The sequence below is a fragment of the Python bivittatus genome, unplaced genomic scaffold, assembly GCF_059951505.1.
Source record: "Python bivittatus isolate LINGU-HERP-01145 unplaced genomic scaffold, Pbiv_v1 ctg000580_np1212, whole genome shotgun sequence".
Lineage (NCBI taxonomy): Eukaryota > Metazoa > Chordata > Lepidosauria > Squamata > Pythonidae > Python > Python bivittatus.
The window spans coordinates 11,287,511-11,306,829 of record NW_028277087.1 but is presented as its reverse complement, the minus strand read 5'-3'; the positions used below and the strand labels follow the sequence as shown (position 1 = coordinate 11,306,829).

Genomic DNA, 19,319 nt, shown 5'->3' with positions numbered 1-19,319 from the left:
GAGGTTCATGATTCTAAAAGGCTGAACTGAGTGGCCCAGAATTTTTATTGCAGTAGAAACAAAGATTGCCTATTTGTGTGTTCGAGTTGCCAGTCACATCTTGTAAAATTAGGCATTGCCCCTAATGCATATCATTCTTTCATTACACTGTTCAGTATTTCCACACATTCTCTCTAGGTCTGCTCTTGCAAAGCAGTGATTATGCCAATTGCTACAAAATGGTGCTCCCAGTTACTGCCTGGAGCTGCACACTTTTTAAATACATCTTTTCCAGATTCAGTACAAGGTGCTGGTTTTAGCCACTGAAGCCATAACTCAAAAACTGGCTACTGAACGGGTCTCCTTTACATGCTCTTCCCCTCCTGTTCATGTTCTGTTCAGCAGCTGAACAGCAGCCTCACATCAGACATCCTTCTCTTCCCTCCTCTCTTCTATCCCGTTTAGCAGTGCCGCTTTCATCCTTGAATGTCATTTTAGTATTTATTTAAGAATGCCCACATCAAGGAATATGTACTTTAAAAAATTATTATTAGATCAAAAATCATGTTACAGGATACACTTACAGGAGCCAGAAAGATTTAATACAGATTGATTTGGGTAATTTTTCCCCACCTTGCAGAATTTAATAAATACAGAAGTAAAAAACACAAGCAACTCTTTTCCTATCAGAGCACACTGAAGTAGACCAATAGGAAAATGTGGGGGGTTTTTTCCCTGCATCTGAAATCTTCAAGGAGATGAACCAAAAGGATATTATTTGGAACATTGCTGTAAACTAGAAAAACAGTTGTAGCCTTTATAATTAAGGCACCCACCGTGGAATCCAGTGCTATGCAAATGAAAGCCCATTCACACAAGAGAACAGTTTAGCCCTGTGTCTCCCCCTTACTGTGCCCCTGTCCCCTATCTGCTCTGGAGGAGATACTGAGGGCATATGCAAGGATGGCAGGGGGGCGGGGAGAACTCTCCCTTTTCCAGTTGTACTAATAGAAATGTGTTTCCAGCCTTGAACTTCCTATGGAATGTGCAGGCTACTTTGTCTTTTGTTACATTTTTGCAAGGAAATATCCCTTATTCACATTCATGCCCAGGAATCTAGGGCAGAAAAGATTCTGTGGCATTGCTTAATGAAACCGAGGAAAAAATACTACCACAGAGAATCCACCCACATCATCATAGGGCAAATGTGTTTTGCACTGCAAACTGCCATGAAAACCACACTACTGGCAATAAGCAATTGTATACAGAACACATCACGTGGATTGTGTTTTTCCAGTACTGAATGTGCCTAGCACCTTTGGGAGGGCCCACATAAAAAAAGATACAAGTAGACAACTTTTCCAGTTTCACAATGTGGGACAGGGTAAGAACAAAAGCCTACATTCAGTTTGTGCCTAAAGCCTTAATATTTAAAGGTGGGGAAGAAAAGATTTGGTCCCATATTTGCTCTTTGCATGATGTTAAAGAAAGAAAGAGAGGTGGGTTCAGAAAAGAAGCTGCCATTCCAAACATGACTGATAGGGTTTTCTTGACCTTCAGAGTTGGGGTGCTTCCCCCAGAGATTTATATGCTGCCCAGTTCACTGAGGGTTTGATCCAGCGTTCGGTGTAGAGTCAAGTTCTCTTCTTTCGCTTGGGCAAGTTTTTCTGGTGAGAATGGGAAAGATAGTAAGAAAAACAATTTCAAAGAACAGGACTGGTTCTAATCTGACCAATTTTAGTTGCATCTGTTTAAAAACATAGCTGTACTCCTCCAATTACACTTTCCCTCAAATTTATGCTATTCTTATGCCTAATACATTCATCTAAAATCCCAGATGAAGGAGAGAAACCTGTTCTGGGATCATGAAATTCAACTAAGAAACACCCAGGATGTCTGGCTCAGCAACATCTGGAGGAGCAAAGGTTTCACAACCCTTTATTAAAGGAACTGGATTAGTGAAAGATTTAAGAGTTCAGCAAGAGTCATAGAGTTGCAAGGGGCTCAAAGGTCATCTAAGCCCAACCTACTGCTCAGTGTAGGAGTTAGTTGGGGATAGATCTTATATCTGAAAAAGTATAAGATCTATCCCCAGAAATCGCCTGACCTCATTGATTGGAGTGATATAAGATCCAAATGGAAAATGAATATTCTTAGGAGAAAGTTACATAAATAATCTCCAACTCTGTACTGTTCTGCTGAATTAGTGATCAAGCTTAACTTAAACAGACTATCATTTTATACAGCAAACAAGGAACAGATGCCTTATACTTTAGAAACAGAAAAAGAAAGCAAATGAGAGAACATTCCAGATATATATATTTTTTAATTGAAGCCCATTTTTACAGAAAAAGACTTGTGAAAACGCACAGAGGCAAAGAAAGTAAAAGATTCTTAGTAGGAATATCTAGCAGGACAGAAAGCCCCACTGTATTTATCTACAAGGAAGTCATATCATTGAGCGCGTGGTCCAATTCCTCACTGATGGCTTTGTACTTCAACTTTTGAGCATACAGCTCATCTGCAGGGCAAAGGATGGCAAGAAAGGCAGGATGAAATGCCGAAGTAACAGGAGCATAGGCAAGTTCAGAGGTGGTGTTGCCACAGAGCAAGGAAAGGCGGAAGAGATGGAGAAAGGGAAAGAAAGAAATATTAAACACAGAAACGAAGCACTACAGATACTTCACACAGAAATGCAAGATAAGCTTTGAAAGATTTCAGCAACAGAAGGTTCAGAAGGTTCAAAGATTGAATGTTCAATATTAAGAATGTGAAAAACATTCTGAATTTGAACTGCTTACACTGATCTGCCATAATCTCTCTGGAAATGTTTTATGCCCCAAAGGGTTGTTTCAACATAAAACATTTCCAAATGATCAAATTAGGATATTTTAGACTTGGGACAGCTATTTTGGCCTTGGAACAGGGCAATTTGCATTCAAAACAGTTTTAATTCAAAACATTTTGCACTCCCCTATTCAGTACTATATATGCCACCATGAGCTCTTAGATCTTCAATTACATTATTACAATAATTCTACGCAAATTGCAAAGAAAGGGCTTTGTTCACCTAAAGACCAACCAATCAAATTCATGACAAGGGTGAGAAATGTGGAGATTTAACTAAATCTTAGTTATTCTTATCCTCAGGTACTGTGTTAAATTACACTGAGACCTTGAATGAGATTGTCATTAGGCTCTCTAGGATAGGAAAAAGTCTTCTAGAAGCCATTTTTCCAAAATGCAATAATGCAAACAGTGCCCTGTAAGAGCTTTCTATCCCAAACTTCAAAAGCTTTATCCCATACCTTCCAAATCATCAATGGTCTTTTCCAGTTTAGCGACTGTTCTTTCTGCAAACTCAGCTCGTGTTTCAGCCTAAGAACAGACATTAAAGCAATGAAAAGGTTGTACTACTGATCAAACATCAATTTTCCTCCTTCCATCTCCAACCCAATATGATCACTGGCCTCACTCACCTCCTTAAGCTTGTCAGTCAGAAGTTTGATTTCCTCTTCATACTTGTCCTCTTTTTCAGAGTACTGTGAAAACAAGGTCAACATTAATCATTCTTTTGTAAGAGGAGGGAGGGGGGAGATTGCAGAAAAAATAGCAACTGAAACCATCTCATTTCTCATTTATATACTGGACTTCTTCTGAGATAGAGTGGTCAATGCAAAGCCCAGGGACACACACTGTCTCCAACCCAACTTTTACTGAGCCCCTTGCACCACCCATATTGCACCACTAAATTTCAGCAACATTATTTTCCTGTTTCACTTAAAGAAGCAAAATAGATGCATTAAACCATTACTAAAAACAAACAAAAGTTTTTAAATGTACCTAATGTCCCATAATATCCCAGAGTTCTCACTCAAGGCACAAATGACCAGATTCAAATAATCCTACTTTGGACGCCTTATGCAAAGACTTAGCTTTCTGGAGAATAATGTTGGGAAAGGTAGAAGGAAAGAGAACAACCAGCAGCAAGATGGATGGATGCAATTATAGTGGCAAAGAGTGTACTGTTGGAAGACACCCTGGAGAACATCTATCTATCTCATCACTAAAAGTAAACACTGACTTCATGGCACATAATCAATCAATCAATCAATCAATCAATCTCCCATAAAACAGCCTTGCTATTTCCAAGGACAAGACTGACATAACCTCAGTGGCTGAGATTTTTTTCTAAGTGCATTCCCCTGGCTTTAAGATGCTATCCAACTCTGAAAGCAGCTAATAATATATATATATATATAGCACTCTCTTCTCTAACTGTATTTCCATTCCACCGGTTCACTGGGGCAAGTGACAGTGATTCGGTGACCTTCCATGGCTGACCCTAGATTTGAACCTGGTTCAACATTCAACCTCTGTATATTGGCTTTCACTAAACCTCCTTGCACAGAAAACCTGCCAACTCATCCTCCAAATGATATTTTCCAGGCATTGATTGTTTGGTTTCAAAGCAAAGATCAAAACAGCCTTGCGTGAAATTGTACTAATGATGTCAGCTGCATGGGCAAGGAAAATGTTTCTCCCTGCTGCTTTATTACCCTGAAGTGATGAGGAGGAAACAGCATCAAATGAATGGCCTGTTGATGTATTTTACAATAGGCAAACAACCAGTAGATATTATTTACTATTTTTTATATTTTTATTCATCTACTAGTATCTCCCCTCAAAAAGTTGAGGCCCCACTAGAGACTGATCAACTGGTTATGTGCCATCAAGCTGGTGTTAACTTTTAGTGACCACATAGCTAGTTCTTCTCCATGATGATCTATCCCTAACCTGGCTCTTCAAGTCTTCCAGTGGTGCACCCATCACCACTGTAACTGAGTCCATCCACCTTGCTACTGGTCATCCTCTTCTTAATAGGTCTCAGCAGAGAGGATAAAGCTCCAGGCTACTAAAGCTGAATACAGGGGAAAGGAAATCACCTTGGTGGTTCATTATAAGATCCAGAGGTCTATCCATCCCACCTATTCTTGCATCTTTTTAAAAAAATCTGAAAGCCAATTCCTAATCCTCAAAAGGTTAGGAACCACCAACCTTCTCTGACTGAGCCTCAAGGGACTTCAGGTTGTTAGTGACATTCTTGAGTTCTTCTTCCAGGTCACTGCACTTCCTACACAAAGCAAGAGAAACCACCACAGTCAGCTCTTCCTCTTCTATTATTTAAATGAAAATATCATTGCCATCAGAAGCCTTTGCTTTCCCCAGCTTTGGGAACCTCTTTATAGGTCTATTGCTTCACTTATTTTGTAGTTCATTTGCATCCAGCATTCTTATATGTAAACATCTCAAAACATAATGAAAACATAAAACGTTTTCAAGAGATGGGGTGTGGGGAAAATTAAAAATCATTCCCATGTAACAGCCACCCCAAAGGTCCTGAGTGAAAATATGAGATTTCAGTGTGCATTAAAAGAAGACATACTCTTAGAGGTTAGGGATTACCTGAACCTATTCTGGATTAGAATGATTTGGGAATGGAATCAGCCCTGGTCATCCTGGTAGGTGACTGCTACTGGGAGAATGGAAGAGGGAGATCTCTCAGCAATCTTTGAGATCATGAAAATTGAGGACCTCCTGGATTGGGCCTTTAAGGCTGGAGTGAGAGACATTATGTGACAGTGGTCTGCTCTAAAAGCAGAGTCAATTTCAGAGCCCAGTACTGGGGGAACTATGTTTGGTGTCTTGATCATTTAATAATTAGGCGTAGGGTACTGTAAGTCTTAATATACCTATATAAAGCAGCTGGTACCATTATTAGGGGATTTGAAGCCAGGAGGCACTGGAACATAATCTGCCCATCTGGTCATTGACAGTGGGCCTGTTGAAAGTTCCTCTCCTCTCATGAACTTCATAGGGTGGAGGTATGGGCTAGATGACAGCCTTCTCTGTGGCAGCCCCTACTTTACAGAAGTCTCTCACCCCCAAAATATGTGCAGTCCTCATCTTGTGAGTACTCCTTAAGGAAGTCAAGGCTGTATTGTTTCAGGAATCCTTTAGCTCCTACTGGTCTTGTATGGGGGTGTTCACTTTCTATAATTAATTCGGGGGATTATGATTGTGCATGATTATGATTTTTTCCTTGCTGTATGCTGCCAGAGTCCTTCAGGAATGGGGTGAGTGATAGGTGCAGAGAGAGACAGATGCTGACAACATACAACTCAAGAGTCTCAGCTGTGGCCACATACATCCAAGACCAGCCCTTGGGCTCCATAGTTGACTAGATGAGAGCAAACAAGCTGAAGAACGACCAAGTAAACCTATAGTCCTACAGGGAGACAACTCTCAGGTCTGGCAATTGAGTAACTTACATGTTCTGAATAGAGTTCAAACTCTATATGGTCGGCTGAGAGGCACAATCAGCCTGTGTCCAACAGCATTAATTATTAGCTGCAGTGCTCTATACGGGGTTCGCCTTTAAGAGTGGTCCAGAAACTACAGCAAGTGCAGGGTACCTAGAGAACCCAGGTTGGGAAAGGTGATTCTGGATGCCCTCAAGCACTTTTAGAAGTTACTCTGCAGGTAACTAATGAGTTCCTTGATTTAATCAGATTTCTGACAAGCAATGATCAACTCACAGTTCAGACACCTCAGCTCGTTCTTCAGCTCTTTCCAGTTCCCCCTCCAGAATGACAAGTTTACGGGCAACCTGAAGAAAGACCATAAAATCATCAATGTATGCACCACAGAATATAGTTCTGACATAAAGCATCTATTAGGGTCAACATCTGCACTCCTTTGTACTCCAAAAATAGCAAACAGGTATTTAAATGAAACTGGCATTTCCCCCGAATACCATAGAGTCAAACTGCAGGGGTGAAAGGCTGATCATCCTTATATCCTGTTCTTGAACTTCCTCAATGATCCTGGTTGGTTACTGTGTGACAAAGAATGCTCGGGCCTGATGTATTAGGGCTGTTCTTCTGCTTAAACTGAAATGTTGAGTTCTGAATTTGCAACATAGACTGGAACCCATCCCGAAGAGAGCATGTGAATCACAGAGCTCACAAGGACAGGAATTTACTCAAAATAAAATGAAAATTAGGGGCATCAGTTGAAACTCACCTTGTTAATTATCACCTTGTTAATTATAACTACCTTTGAAACAACAGCTCAAGATCTTGAGAAACTACTTAATACCAATACCAATACTTAATCCGTGCCCACTTTGTGACCCCGTCTAGCCAACTTTTATCTGTTGCTCCAGATCTTTCAACCAGAGCAAGGATTTCCCAGACATGCTGCCAGAGGCAGTTTTAAACTGGAGGAACTGAACCCAAGGCCTTCTGCAGGAAAAACAGGAGCTTCACCTCTGGGCTGTGATTCCACCAAAACAGGCTGGAAGACATGGAGTGACAACTGTCATTTTGAGTTTACAGCCTTTTCCTCGATTCTTAAGGGCAACTGTGCTTGCCAGCCTTCAAAGGTGTTCAGACTGTCAGAATGCCCTGCAGCATGCTAGATGCCCAGGAACATACGCCATGCCCAGCCACCCTTGTTCCCAGATGCAGAGCCTCCCTCCCAGTATCGCTGCCTCACCTCCTCATATTTGCGGTCAGCTTCTTCAGCAATGTGCTTGGCTTCCTTCAGCTGCATCTCTTGAATCTCCATTTTCTCCTCATCCTTCATAGCCCTGTTTTCAATTACCTTCATACCTCTGAGGAAGGACCCAAAAGTATATTGTAAACCCTCTGGAAAAGTGTGCTTCTCTACAGATGTTGTGTGGCAGGACCCACATTTGGGACATCCATTAAGACCAATGAGGCAGCACAGTCCTGCATGGATAGCAACTTTCTGTTCAACAAGTGGAAAAATGCTGTGCAAAGCATATTTATTTATTTATTTATTTATTTAATTAATTAATTTGTATGCCGCCCATCTCCCCTGGAGATATTATAAATATTTCATAATTATGTGTATATAATGGAACTAGTCCTGGCTAGTCTGCCCATGCTCCAAACCTTATAGTGATGGCTTCCTGCATCTCTACCTCCCTCTATGCTTTATTATGATATGCTGTTGGTATTTCTTACATTTTTCTGCTTAAATAAGCGCTCATGTGCATAATGCTTCTAAAATCTACTACTGTGCTCATTTGTGTTTTTTATAAAATGTATACAATACTTTTTATCCCTACGTATAAATCAGCCTATGTATAAATCAAATGTTTCCTTTAAATTCTAGGCGTTGAGGTTCACTTATCAGGACAGCAGCCACATCAGGGAAAGCTATACCAGATCAATACATATTCCAATAATCTCTAAACAGAGCTTAGATTTTTTTTCTCAGTTTCATTTTTTAAGCACAAAACAAGTTATAGCTACTAATATTAGAATTATATTTCATACTTTTTTTTATTAATCAACTGATAGTAAAATATTTGCTCCACAAAATGTGATTATCAAAATTGTAGCGGCTGTTAATATATAGTCACCATTACCATATAATCTCTAGTCATCTGGTTTTTTTTAATCTTTCCAACAGCAGAATGAAAGGAATTGAAAAGGAAACTGCATAAAAGGGGTCAGGAGTCATCCATCTGTCTTTCTGGCAGAACTCTCTGAAAATGGAGCAGGACAGGACTAAATCTGGGGTTGGGGGGAGAAGCCAGCAAAAGGAAGATTGAGTTTGAAAACTGGCTAGGTCAGGCTGGGTTCTGAAAAAAAAAATCCTCAAAAAACTTTCCCCAGTGCATCCCTATGAGAAAGGCAAGGGGATCAGAGGTTTGGGATGCTGACACTTGCTGTGTGGTAAGCACCCCCCTCCATTACATGACCCAGAGCAGAACGTATACAGCCCGCACCGTGCTTCAACAGATGCAACCCAGAACAAACAGAATGCAAAAAGCTGGGCTTCCCTTACTTTGTTAATAATTCTTTTAGCTGTATTATTAGAGCAATGTTTCACAACCTCAGCAACATTTCGATGCGTGGACTTTAACTCCTGCTGGCAGGAGAATTCTGGGAGTTGAAGTCCACCCTTCTTAAAGTCACTGAGGTTGAGAAACAGTATATTAGAAGACAACAGTAGTTAATCTCCTGCAACTTCCTAACACTGTGAAAATTTTCCCTGAAAAATTCTTAAACAAGGTACAGTACCACCAAATATGTGCAAAACTTCCTCTGCCCTCTTACATTTCCCATGAAAATTTGAAAGCACTGGGAGCAACCACCAAAGCAAGCCACACCAAGCCACATAAAACCTTTGTTCTTGTTCATTCCTCAGCTCTCTTGTCAGGACTTGTCATGGCTTTTTTTTAAAAGATAATTTAGCTGACTCTCTTTAAGACTAACAATACAGATTTGCTAAACCAGGAGCAAAGCTGATAGTGTACCGGATTAAGTTAGCTTAGTATACAAATGTCTCTAGCTCTGATTTCCTTTTACAAGGAAGTAATTCTTTGCTCGTTTCATTAAGCTGTCTTATTTTTAAAGGTCACTTTTATTGGGCCACTTTGGATTCCTCTGAACTTTTTAGGAACACATTACCCTCTCGACTTAGTTTTAAAAAAAAGTTTAAGTGATCTATTTAAAGCCAAAGTAGACCGACTTTTCATGGTACACATTCTTCTCGTAGCTTTGAAAGGCATGATTGGCATTCTCAAGATTTATCCTCTATGCTTTTCCAGACTTTGGGGAGAAAGACATTCTAATACTTAAATGTTGGGGGGAAATCACACTGCTGATTACTAGCATTTTGTCACTATATTGTAGCAGTACAGAGCATTTGGGAGCCACATACAAATTTCAGGTCATGGATGGTCAATCTCTAGTTTCCGCCTCATAGTAAGAAAAAGCAAAACAGGCTAACAGGGCCAGGGATAGAACTTAGCAGCTGTCTGTCTGCATCCATGTAATCTAACTCTAAATCAGGGGAGAAAAAGTTATAAAAAATAGTGGGTGCCCTGCAACTTTACAAGGCTGGTACTGGGATCAGAGATGCAATCAGAGCTAAACTGGAGAGTTGCTCGGAGCCCCCCTTGACTCTGAAGTTCTGGCCTTTTGCCTTGAAGCCCAGCATCAAATACTGACCTTGTCCTGAGCATGTCAAGGCACATCTAAGCTTACACTGTTTGCCGCAGTATCCTTTGTTCCTTATTTTTACAGAATATTTATAGTCAGGGTGGCTAGGGGCACACCCGGGCAATATATCCTCATTTGATTATATGAACTTTAAATAAATGATCCTTCACTGAAATAAAGCACTGCTGATCCCCACTGGTCATCTAAAGGAGTCAGAATGAGGACCAAGACTTTTTCATTGGTGACTGACAAACAGCTAGCTGCGCTGGTGGCTGGAAGAGCTGCTGCCAAAGGTGAAACTAAGCACTTCCCCATCCATGCAGCCCAGACCAGCACTCTGTTACCTCTCACTCTCGTCAGCTGCTTTCTCTGCCTCCTCCAGCTTCTGCAGAGCTGTGGCCAGGCGCTCTTGGGCACGATCCAACTCTTCTTCCACCAGCTGGATCCGGCGATTAAGAGCAGCTACCTCTCCTTCAGCCTGAACAAGAGAGAAATTCTCCATTGCTAAAATGCAAACACCTCAGGGAAGAGAAGTGAGGTGACACAAAACTGCATGAAGAGAAAAGCTCTTGGAAAGTTACAGGTGAAAACAAAAACGGCCAGCCTCCCCCCTCTTGAAACTCAACTTCGGTCAGCTTCCTATGAGGCCTCCTGAGAGAAACTTCTCTGCAGACTCAACACTCAGAGAGTTAAAAGCCAGTCCTACCTTGCAGGCACAGAAAGAATCATTAATGCACGTTGAAAGAGGAGAAGGACAGCAGTTTCAGAGAAGGAGAGGAAGATCTTTCCCTTCCTGGCGCATAAGCTCAGTCTACATAAGGTCCATCGGATCTGGTAAATGTTCCAACTGCAGATCAAGGAACCGGCAAGAGGCTGGGAAGAGCCGCCTCTCCATAAGCCACTATGGAACCGAAAAGTTAAGACAGATCAGATGAAGATGAAGAAGGCGGGCAGGCGGGCAGGCAGAGGGACCGACGCAGAGAGATTTAGTTTGTTTTATTTTTCCTTTGCTGGGCTTCCTACTGCTTGGAAAGAGGGAAGATGACAGACAAAAAGGGACAGACCATAACTGAGAGCCTCTCCAGGCAAGTCATCCAAGTCCTCGTCTTCAGAGCCCCCCCAGCCCTTAGGGCGACCCCATCCGAGAGGGTGACCCCATCCGAGAAGGCGACATGGGGGAAACAGGCGGGTGCCAGATCTGGGTGTGCTTGGACCATTCATTGCAAGCGCCCCGCTCCAAAAGCTTCCTTTTTCTGCCAGGCCTGGTGCAGCGTGATCCTAAATTAATTTAGCGGGAGCGGGAAATCAAGCCACGTCGACGCTTTTTGCTCGGGCTGCGGGGGCAAACGCTGGGGGGGGGGGAACGGGAGGGGGGGTGATAAAGCGCCTTGGACAGACCCTGCGATGCAGGAGAAAGGCGGAAGAAAGAGAGAGGCGGCGGTGCCGCCCTGGCAGACGTGGAAGCCAGCGGTAGCCGGGCAGGCTCCACCCTCGTCCGCCCGTCCTCCAGCCTTGCCTTATACGGGCAAAAGGCATATCCAGGCTGTGGTGGCGGTATGGCCGGGATAGGATGTGGGAAGAGAGGAGAGAAGCCGGAAAGCGAAGGAGAGGCAGAGCAAGAGGACGGCGCTCGGAAGGAGAGAGTTCCGAGAGGTTTCCCCGCCGTCGATGCTCACTTTCTCGCGCAGTTCCCGCTCCTGGTCGCGCTGGCGTTGCAAGATTTGGGCGCGGTCCTCGGCCTCATCGGCTTCCTGCTGCAGCGCCTGGATCTTGCGCTTCACCGCCTCCAGCGAACCTGTAGTGGCTGCCATCCTAGCGGCGTCGGGTCGGGTCGGCTCCGGTCCCTACAACGGGCGCAACAGCTACACGTGGGCCGCGACGGCAGCGGCAGGATGCGGCTCCGGTGCTGGCGGGAGGAAAGCAGCTGGGGAGGGGCCTTGACGTAAGCACCGCTGGAGGGCGGGCCTGTGACGTGGCCACCGCTGGCCGAGCCAAAAGGAACACGCTCTGCAGCCCTTCGGAAGAGCGAGGTGGGGCTTGAGCGTGCGGGGAACGGCTGTGCGTCTTCTCGCATCCTTTGTGGCTCTCTCGGCCAACCTCTGCTGAGCGGCAGAAATAAGGCAGTCCAGACTGCCCCACCTGGACGTGCTGGGAGGGGCTCCGCGCCGGCTGGGTATTTTGGGAATATGAGAGTCCCAGACTGGAGACGGACTGCGCTTTGTCTGTCTCCGCGTCGTCAGGTCTAGCAAGAGTTCGCTTTCAGCTCATGCCTCGTTCAAGGCCCAACTGTGGAAAGAGACGTTTCTGCCCGAACGGAGGGCGCTCTGCCTAATTAGGAGTACATTACACTCCCTCTCTCTATGTGAAAAGATCAGGGAAATATGTGACCCTCGAGTTAACTCTAAACAAGATTACTCCAACCCCCTGTGGTGTTCAGTAGCACACATGGAAGGATGCCTAGGAAGCACACCAAGAACAACCCAGCTGGAGGATCAAATCCACCTGGAAAGGCAACCATAGCTTGTGTTAGCACAGCATGCTTCTAGTGGTCCTGAGAGTGCATAGTACACTGAAGCATAAGTCAACAAAATGGGCTAGATCTTTATAGCATACTAAATTGCAAAAGAAAGGAAGCTTACAAATACGCCTACTAGGACTAAGCTGGTTAAACATGTTGTGTGAACACAGTCCTAACTGGAGCTGCAGAGCTGGTATAGGAGGATCATGGAACATCTTCCTTTTGTCCCTCCCTTATTGGCTCTATGGTCACCAGGAGTCAAGTTCACCTTGAGGGAGCATCTACATTTAAACTAAATCATAAAGATTTGGTTCGGCGTACCCTGGCTCAAACAAGCCATTGTTTAATGTCATATATGGATCCACTATTAGAACAGTAGTTCTTTGCCAGCCATTTTAGACCTCCTCCTGTGGATTTTTCTCCCCCAACATGGAGCCTTCAAGGGGGCTTATTTGGCCTGCTTTGTGTGGCTAATGAAAGGGAGAGAGCAGGACCAAGGCAGTGTTCCTTGGGTAGCAAAGAAAGCATGGAAGAGGGGCCATCCTCCCACTAAACAGAATTTTCCATCTTGTACACATTTTTAGAAGGCAACATGTTGGAGTAGAGCAAAGACTTTTGGCAGTCTTCAGTTCAGACAGAATAAGCTGTAAGAGAAAGTAGGCAGCAACTCTCACTTCCCCTCACAGTTACTGTAACCAGCTGGGTCTCCTACACAGAAGTCACTGGTATCTGAAAAATCTTTTTTTTTTTCCTTCCTCTTCCCTCCCTATCTTATTTCCTTCCAGGTTGTGCCTAGTTTTTTACACCATATGCCAAGGGCAGGGATCATTTGGCTCCTATGATTCTTGAAACAGCTCCAAGAGCCTTTAGGCTGAGGAGCAAAGTGCAAATGCTTTAAAGAGTTAAGCTTAAAACAAATTACAATATCAGTTTCTGTGACCAATGACCAAAGTGGACAAGGCTCTGTAAATGGGTGGGGCTGGGATTTCCAGGGTGGTTTTGGATGGAGAAGCTGGAGCTTGCTTGCTTCCCCTGCTGAAGCTTTCTGTTGGTTCACACATCTATTTTGGTTGTTCTGCTCCAATTTGTGGGAGGTCACCCTTCCATTTTGCAGCAGTTTTTTCCCCCCATGAAATGTCAATAGTGCAGTTGCAAGGAGCTGCAGAAAAAGAAGCTTGGAAGCCACAATTTGGTCATCTGTGCTTTGAAATGAATTAGACAAATAAGTAATTTTGGGTGTAGATCTTAGCAGGATAGTGGGAAAGTGTATTTGTTTCATTGCTTTTGAAGTAAAGTGCTTGCGCATCAGCAGGGAGAATGTGGAGTTCTTGATGCTCTCTGAGTTTGGTTGTTTGCTTGTAGACATTTCATTACCTGACTAGGTAACATCATCAATACAACAGAGTGTGGGTAATGAAACGTCTGCAAGGAAACAATCAAGCTTAGAGAGCACCAAGAACTCCACAGTTCAACCATGAGCCACAGATATCCTCTTCTATCTGAAGGGGGGAATGTGTGTACTTTCTCCAATTAACACTGGCATGTTGTACCAGTAGTGTGCCCTGGCTGATGCAGTTCTGGTCTGGTCAAGATAGCTGTTTTCTAGAAATTCTGTATTCCTTCTCTCTGTCTTACTGAGCCTTAACAATGTCCTGCTCAGGTCTCAACTTTTGGGAGAATTACCATACAGGTAGTCCTTGTTGAACAACCACTCATTCAGCAACTGTTCAAAGTTACAATGGCACTGAATGAGGGCTTCTTACAACAGGTGCTCATAGTTGCAGCCATCATAGCATCCCTGCAGTCATATGATTGCAATTCAGGCACTTGGTGACTGGCTTACAATTATGACATTGCAGCATCCCGCAGTCACGTGATCGCCATTTGCAACCTTCACTGCCGGTTTCTGACAAGTAAAGTCAATGGGAAAGCTGGCAGGAGGTCACAAAGGGCAACCATGTAGCATTGCACTTAGCAATGGCACAAGGTTCACTTAACAACAGCTACTAGAATTGCCGGAATTGCCATCACTAAGTAGCACAGTCATGTGACATTATGCTTTATGACGGTGTTGCTTAGTGACAGAAATTCCCGTCCCAATTACCATTGTTAAGTGAGGATTACCTGTATTCTGGCCTCACTGCAACTTACAGTTTGTATTATGGGAATTGTGGTAGTTGCCATCTTCTATTAAATTGTTGTAGGTACAATCTGGTACAGGTCCTTGGAAGATTCAGAGTTTATCCATTGTGGAGTAGCCATTTCTTCTACCTCACTGGCCCCCCAGATCTCTTTTCCCCACGAACCCTCTCCAAAAGTCCCCATGGAAAGTCCATACGTACGTCTGTAGCTTTCTTTTCAGCTTGTTCCAATTTCTCTTGTGCATCCTTCAGAGCTTCAGAGTACTTATCCAGCTCATCTTCTGTTCCTTTCAACTTCTTCTGCAAAGCCACCAGCTCATCCTCTACCTACACAGAGATCAAAGTTAGCCATTAGCAGATACTGCTTAGTTCAGTGTTGTCCAAACTTGGCCACTTTAAGATGAGTGGACTTCAACTCCCAGAATTCCCCAGCCAACATTCCACTCATCTTAAAGTGGCCAAGTTTGGACAACACTGGTTTAGGGTTAGTATATTGTGTGAACCCCAGCCACTGTGGTTTATTGAACAATCCATAATTATCTGGTTTGCAGATGCTAACCAGCTGATGAATTCACATCATACTAAACCAAAACCAAACCACATTATACCTTAATATTATTAGTGGTTGAATTCACACATTCACACATATGCAATATGCTAATCCGAATCCAAACAAATCATATGATAGCTAAGATTCATTTGGATTTGGATTACCATATTGCACAATCCCATGCATTTACATTGTCTGTAAATTATTTTTATGGCTGAGGCTGGGTTCACCCATTGCACTAACCCATAACCTGATTTACTTGTTTGTGCCCTAGCATATTGTATGCAATCAGCTATTTTGGGTTGTAAATCATGGTGAGCCTATCTAACCATGTTTTTTTCTGTAGGCCATGGTTAAACAAACAAAAGCTTTATTAGCTCAAAGAACCCAGCTACTGATTTGGCTGCTTATAGGGTCACTTTTTCCAAGACTGAGTGGCCAAAATATGCTCCTTTCTTATCTTAATGGCACCCACTCTCCTTCTACTTTTCCATATAAATCCATATTGCTTCCTGAAAGCAGCTATTTATATCATGTTGAGCATGCTGTGGGTGTCAATTTGTCCCTCTTCTGAAGAGAATTTCTGTTATCTAGTGGCTGGCTGGCGATAATGTGATGGGCTGTTCTTTGGCTCCTGGGCGCTGGGAAAGAATGCTTTGTCCTGCTCTCTGTCTTCTGATGCACTAGGAAAATTTGACCCCTAGAGAAAGGCAAAAAAAGTACTCCTCATTGAACTTTCAGGTTTGGGGCTTGTACCATCATCAAAATGCTACTTAAAGGCCCTATATCTTAGTCAGTTTTATTCATGAGACTTCAGGTTCCAACAAAGAGAAACAGTCTTCTCTCATCAGCTGCTGTTCTAGAAATTTGTCCAAACCCTACGTTGGAGCAATGTCTTCCAAGACTGCTCCAGCAATGAAGAAGGAAGCAAAGTTGATATTGGCACCCTAAAGATATATCATGCTTTTTCAAAAGTTCTCAGACAATGAGGCATATGCTAGCTAGGTTCATATGTTCATAAGTTTATATACTAGCTAGGTTCAGATGTTCATATGTTGCTGTAAGCCATGGTTCATTATAACCAAGCTTTGTGAATAAGCCAGAATAGCTAGGATCTTGCCAAATGCTAAGTGCTGAGATGGAAAGTACCAGATACTAAGTAAATCATGGTGTTCAAACCACAATGGGTTGTAAACCAGTATCAAACAAATCACATTATCTGTTCTTGCAATAGGTGAACTTGTCTACCATACTACTCCTTTGCTAAAAACAGAAAATAGGAGGCTGAACCACATCTGAAGCCCATTCTTGGGCCCAGAGATGTCTAACTCCTACCTGGTGGTGCCTGTACCCTCATGCTGTGCATAGGAATAACTTTGTGAGATGTGGTTTACCTGTCCTGAACCCCTGTTCATGTCAGCTGTATCCATTACAACAGGAAAACATATATCAGGCCTGGATCCAGATCTAATTATGTGAGTTCATAGTTCATTTGGCTCAAGAAGCCACACAGAGCTGATAGTTGAAACAGATGAAGCAGCCATCGGAGTTGAGAAGGAAGCAACAACTTCATCCTAGCAACATTTTAGTTGTATTGTAGAGGGAAAGTAACACAGCTCCCACCAGCAATGCCAGAGCCCTGGCCCCAAAGGTCAGCATTAAACCCTGATAGTGAGCAAACTGTGCTCTCCCTCTGTTACAGAAGGCTACAATAAGCGCTTCTTAATCCTCCTTCCATTATATCCAGCCATGACCTTATCCATCCTCACATAAAACAGGAGACAGCTGTTCAGTCTCCCTTCAGTCCTTTCAGACACTTGTTTAGGGAAGCTGAGGGCAGGGTGGGTAGGGTCAGTTGGGATGTTTCAAAATAATTCCGTACTCTGTGGGAAGTATGTTATACCTAAAAATTAAAGATTGTGACAAGGTTTGTCTAATTACCAAGAATGATCTGGTGCTGATGAACATGAGGGATGACTTGATCTCAGCCTCAAACTTCCTGAGGATGCAGCAAACACACAACACATTTACCTGAGAGTAAGCCCCGCTGAATAAAGGGGAATCTGTCTTTCCTCAGCCTTCAGTCTCTAGCCTGGAATTAACACAACTGAACAAGTCCTGCTTTCAGAAAATGAAAAGGGGCTATAGGGAACACCAAGTATTCACTCCAGTAACTGCACCACAACTAATAGATACCACTATTGCAACATCCAGCACATTCAGAAAACACTGCATGAATACCCAGCAAATGATGAGAACGTTTTTCTCTGTCGCTCACATCACATGCAGCCCCTTCACCTGCTTGCACTTGTCCTCAGCCGCTTTCTTGTCTGCCTCAGCTTGTTCCGCTCGGTCAATGGCGTTCTCCTTGTCCAGTTTCAGCATCTGCATCTTCTTCTTTATGGCCTCCATCTTTGTAGTTTGAAGTAAAGGTGGCTTCAGGTGCTTTTATGTAGAAGAGAGAAAGTGAAGGCTAGCCTTCACTTGGAGGCAACGTGGAGACAAATGGGCACTTGGGCAACTGAAGATAGCTTTAAGTTCTCTGTGAGCTTTCTGGCTGTGCTACAGTCTGACTGTGTCCCTGGTGGCTCCCTGTTCTTTCACAGGCAACCTTTCTAAGAGATAAGTTGGAACTCAGTCAATCCAGGCATCTTTAGCACTCAGGGATCACCTTATTTGGGCCTTGGCTTCTTTAAAGAAAGAAAAGCACTGTTTCCATTTTTAACTTTCCAGCAGGAGCAAAAGAGAATGCAGGGGCTGGAGACAAAACTTGTCGGCCATTGTCAAGCAGTTAAAAGAAGGGCTGGTTTGGGGAGGCAACTTAACTTTCAGAAATCCGGGGTATGCACCCCAGGTCAGAATGAGACAACTAGATCCTTCTAGGATGACAACTTTGTGGTCATGACAATCTCTGGATCGAAATAAGGAGAAAGCCAGGGTGGTGTAGTGATTAAGGTGCTGGACCAGGAGCAGGGAGACCTAGTTCTGTTCTGCCTTCCGCCATGGAAGCTCATTGGGTGACTTTGGGTCAGTTACTATCTCATAGGGATTTTATTGTGAGGAAAAACAGGAGGGATCATTATGTATACCTCCTTAAATTCCTGAATAAAATAAAAGCAAGCTGACCTCAGAAGAACAATCTCTGTGTTTCCAGCTTCTTCCATGGTATTGTTGTGTTTGGGCGGCTACTTCAGGGTTTCAGTTTAGTCTATCCTCTTTTTAAAAATTCCTGACAGCCAGAGAACCCATTGTTTCCTGGGGGATACCACAGCTTAGCACAAGTCTGAAGCATCCACTGAGGGTGGGGGATGTGTGTGTTCTGACACACACAAAAAGGGATGGGGCTTGGATTACATGGTTGCAGCTGCCATTTTGACATTTTCTACTCCCCCCCCCCCCATGGAGGCCCTGGCTGTAGGCCCCAGTTCCAAACTAGTGGTGTGTCAGGTCAAGGTGAAGTTGAGTTTTATTTCATTTATATTTAAATCTACTTAAAAGCAAATAAAATTGGTACAATTACTTTACAGGCCTGCACATAATAGTTTTCCCTTTGGTCACATTCAGAATAACACTTGGGCAGCAACTTTCCACAGTCTCATGTCTATATCTGGGGATTTCAAGGGGTACTGCCATCAGCCTTCCAGGAATATAATAATTACTGCCAACTAAAATTAGTTGCTAAAATTATCCATTTTCATACATTTGTGGCAGCTGCTGTCTTCAAAAGCAGCAAGAGGAAGTGGTTGATCCCTCTTAGTATCTAAGGCGGGTGACTTTTCCATGTGTGTCCTAAGATAAAGGGTCTAAATATGATGTATGATAAACAGTTGACTGTTGTTGGAATTAAAAATGTTAATCTGCAGTGTTTTTTATCTATATTAACAGGGTTATTTTTCTGTCCTTAGAAAACCATCGGAGCCTAGATTGCACTACCGTTTTTGTTGCAGTTTAGCGCTGATTCTGCTGCTTATTAGCTCCTGGCATATTTCACCATAGGCTGGGACTGCTGAGGACTATAACCCGCACATCTGCAGTCACAACTGAAAGCTATAGATTGCTTCCCCCCGTTTTGGATAAAGTTTTGTACA

The 19,319-nt window shown here is 43.2% G+C and overlaps 1 protein-coding gene across 4 annotated transcripts; it reads right to left on the bottom strand.

Annotated features, from left to right (window-relative positions):
* Positions 1-559: 559 nt before the first annotated feature.
* TPM4 (tropomyosin 4) lies at positions 560-17,825 on the bottom strand. Of its 4 annotated transcripts, none has more exons than XM_007433133.4 (9): positions 17,530-17,825; positions 14,883-15,008; positions 10,367-10,500; positions 7,540-7,657; positions 6,579-6,649; positions 5,038-5,113; positions 3,459-3,521; positions 3,288-3,357; positions 560-1,646 (listed from the first exon to the last, which is right to left on the bottom strand). In XM_007433133.4, exons 1-9 carry the CDS (start codon positions 17,641-17,643, stop codon positions 1,564-1,566), a joined length of 855 nt encoding a protein of 284 aa, XP_007433195.1. In that variant the 5' UTR covers positions 17,644-17,825; the 3' UTR covers positions 560-1,563. The 4 variants fall into 4 exon arrangements, with proteins under 4 accessions (XP_007433195.1, XP_088005722.1, XP_007433194.1 ...); XM_007433132.4 differs by lacking the exon at positions 560-1,646 and adding an exon at positions 2,286-2,500 and having other exon boundaries at positions 17,530-17,823; XM_088149596.1 differs by lacking the exons at positions 14,883-15,008; positions 17,530-17,825 and adding an exon at positions 11,699-12,699.
* Between the last annotated feature and the right edge of the window lie 1,494 nt (positions 17,826-19,319).